General features: G+C 44.9%; 1 protein-coding gene across 1 annotated transcript in view; it reads left to right on the top strand.

Annotated features, from left to right (window-relative positions):
• The first annotated feature begins 2146 nt into the window (after positions 1-2146).
• Positions 2147-2494, top strand: part of sox21b (SRY-box transcription factor 21b) — a 741-nt gene continuing 393 nt past the window's right edge. Inside the window, exon 1 of the mRNA XM_073473946.1 lies at positions 2147-2494. This exon is cut by the window's right edge and continues 393 nt beyond it. Coding sequence (XP_073330047.1) covers positions 2147-2494 — 348 coding nt within the window.

The raw sequence follows: 2494 nt of genomic DNA, 5'->3' as shown, positions 1-2494 counted from the left end.
TGCTTTTTTTTGTGTGCGCGTCATGAGAGCCACATGCTCCCGCGTGAGTGAGTGAGTGAGTGAGTGAGTGGAGCGCTTCATTGCTGTAATGTTATCGAGGTGAATGACAAGCCGACAAAAGGGACGCGCGGTGTTGAGAGATGCTGCGCCTCAGTTTAGTGCGGCGGCAGCAGCAGCAGCAGCAGCAGCAGCTCTGTCTCTCATCCGGTCCTCCTGACGCGCGGATCATCCTCACCTTGTCAGGTCCCCCCTACTTGAGACAAAAAGGAGCCGATCCCTCACTGAGCTGCGATAAAACAAGCTTAATCCTTGTTAACAGAAAACATTTCAAGACAATGTCAGGCTGAGGAAGAAGAAGAAGAAAAAAAAGGAGAGGCGCTGTCTCCTGTAAATTGCGTCATCACTCAACTTTTACCTCAATCTGTCGACATTTTCTTTTTCATTAAACGAGTCCAATTTTTATTTAATAATAACAACAATATTATTATTATTAATATTATTAATAATAACAACAACAATCCCGCATTAGGTGTTGTGCGAACTGTCCTCAGATTAGGCTAAAGCGTTAAAAGAGAACAACAGTGTGCTGAATTGACTTTGACATCCATTTACATCCTAATTTAAACGCTCGACCTACAGCCTAATTCCTCATTTATAATATTGTTCGATACAGCCCTTCTCCATTTCTTTCTTTCTTTTTTTTTGTACACATATAATTATGTATAACGGTGAGGGTGTGAGAACAAACCACTTAAACCTACAATTTACTCAACAAGTCCTGCAGATAACTGTAATTGCTTAGTTGAATATTCGACAACCTAATTTCAGTTGTCGACTCGCTGCCCTTGGGAAAGTCCTTTGAAGTGAAAGTGAAAAGGGGGGATTTCAGGAAAGTAATTAATTTCACCGAGCGCGATTAGAAACACTTGAGACCCTCCTCTGCGTGCGCGTATTTACGACAAAACGCAACAATATCAGAAAATTAAAGAAGATATTCTTTACCTCCCTCTGTGTGCGCGCTATACTTCTCTGTGGCAGTGCCACCCATGAGGGAAGGGGAGAGGGGGAGAAGAAGAAGGGGGCAGGAGAGAGGAGGGAAAGGTGAGAAAGTGGAGTGACACCATGGCACATTCAGGCTGCTTCTTGACTGTCAATTAAACAAATGAAAACAGAGAGGGAAGAGGCGATTAGGCGTGTAATGATACACGCTTTAAATAAGAGAGGAGTGTGTGTGTGTGTGTGCTTGTCAAGTATTTGATGGCTCAGATTCAGAACCTGAAGTTCAACAATAATAATAATAAAAAAAAGCACCTGTCTGCAGCAGTCACTCACTTTTTGTGACAGTAAAGAGGCTCATCCAGCAGGTAGTCCTGGTACATCCGTCTTTAACGTAAAGAAGTTAATGACTTTTAATTGATCTGACGCGACAAGTCGCTCATTAGAATAAAATAAACTTCATAATGAGTCCCAACAATAGCGAGGCCACCGCTCAGAGCGAGAGCAGAAACTCTCAGATAGTAAATAAACATGTATATATGACGACTGACGAGATGCGTTTCCTCTTTAAGCAGGGTGGGATTTAAAAAAAAAAAAAAAAAAAAATCCTTCAGCGGTCGTCTGCGTGCGCTGCGCAACCGCGCATGCGCCACTGCCACTTTCACTACCTGCCACACAAGCCTGTATTTCACATGGGGCAAGCGGGAGTTATCATCCACTTGCGTGAATGCTGCTGCTGAGTGGTGTTTGACAGTCTCGGGCGACAAGAGGAAAACAAGACAGCGTTTTTTTCCCTCTCTCTCTCTCTCTCTGCTTCCCCCTCTCTCCTCTCTGCTGAAGGCGTATCACTGATGGATGCCACCATGGAGCAGAAAACATAAGTTGAGCACTCGCGCGGACGCTGCCACTTGTACTTTTACAGAAGATAATCACCGGTGGGGATGAGGAATTGAAGTCTTTAGGTGAGTAGCCAGAAACACGAGCTCGCAGCTGTCGTGAGTTGTTTGAATGAATTTGACTGAAACTTTTCAGAGCGCTCCTTGTTGTGTGATTTCTGCTCTGATTTTGGGGGCGACTTATTTAGACTTATCCTTTTTTTTTTTCTTTTTTTTTCTCCATTTCTGTCCCCCGCAGAGTGATTTGTGCCAACATGTCTAAGCCAATGGATCACGTAAAACGCCCGATGAACGCTTTCATGGTTTGGTCCAGAGCCCAGCGCAGGAAAATGGCTCAGGAGAACCCGAAAATGCACAACTCCGAGATCAGCAAGAGATTAGGAGCGGAGTGGAAACTTCTCACCGAGTCTGAGAAGAGGCCATTCATCGACGAAGCCAAACGACTGCGAGCGATGCACATGAAGGAACACCCAGACTATAAATACAGACCGAGGCGGAAGCCCAAGACTCTGATGAAAAAAGATAAGTTTTCTTTCCCCGTGCCCTACAACCTCGGGGAGCACGACGCGCTCAAAGTTAGCGGGCTTTCCGGAGCACTTTCC

The sequence above is a fragment of the Pagrus major genome, chromosome 9, assembly GCF_040436345.1.
Source record: "Pagrus major chromosome 9, Pma_NU_1.0".
NCBI classification, from domain to species: Eukaryota; Metazoa; Chordata; class Actinopteri; order Spariformes; family Sparidae; genus Pagrus; species Pagrus major.
The sequence above is the reverse complement of the archived record's forward strand: the minus strand, read 5'-3'. Positions and strand labels throughout refer to the sequence as shown.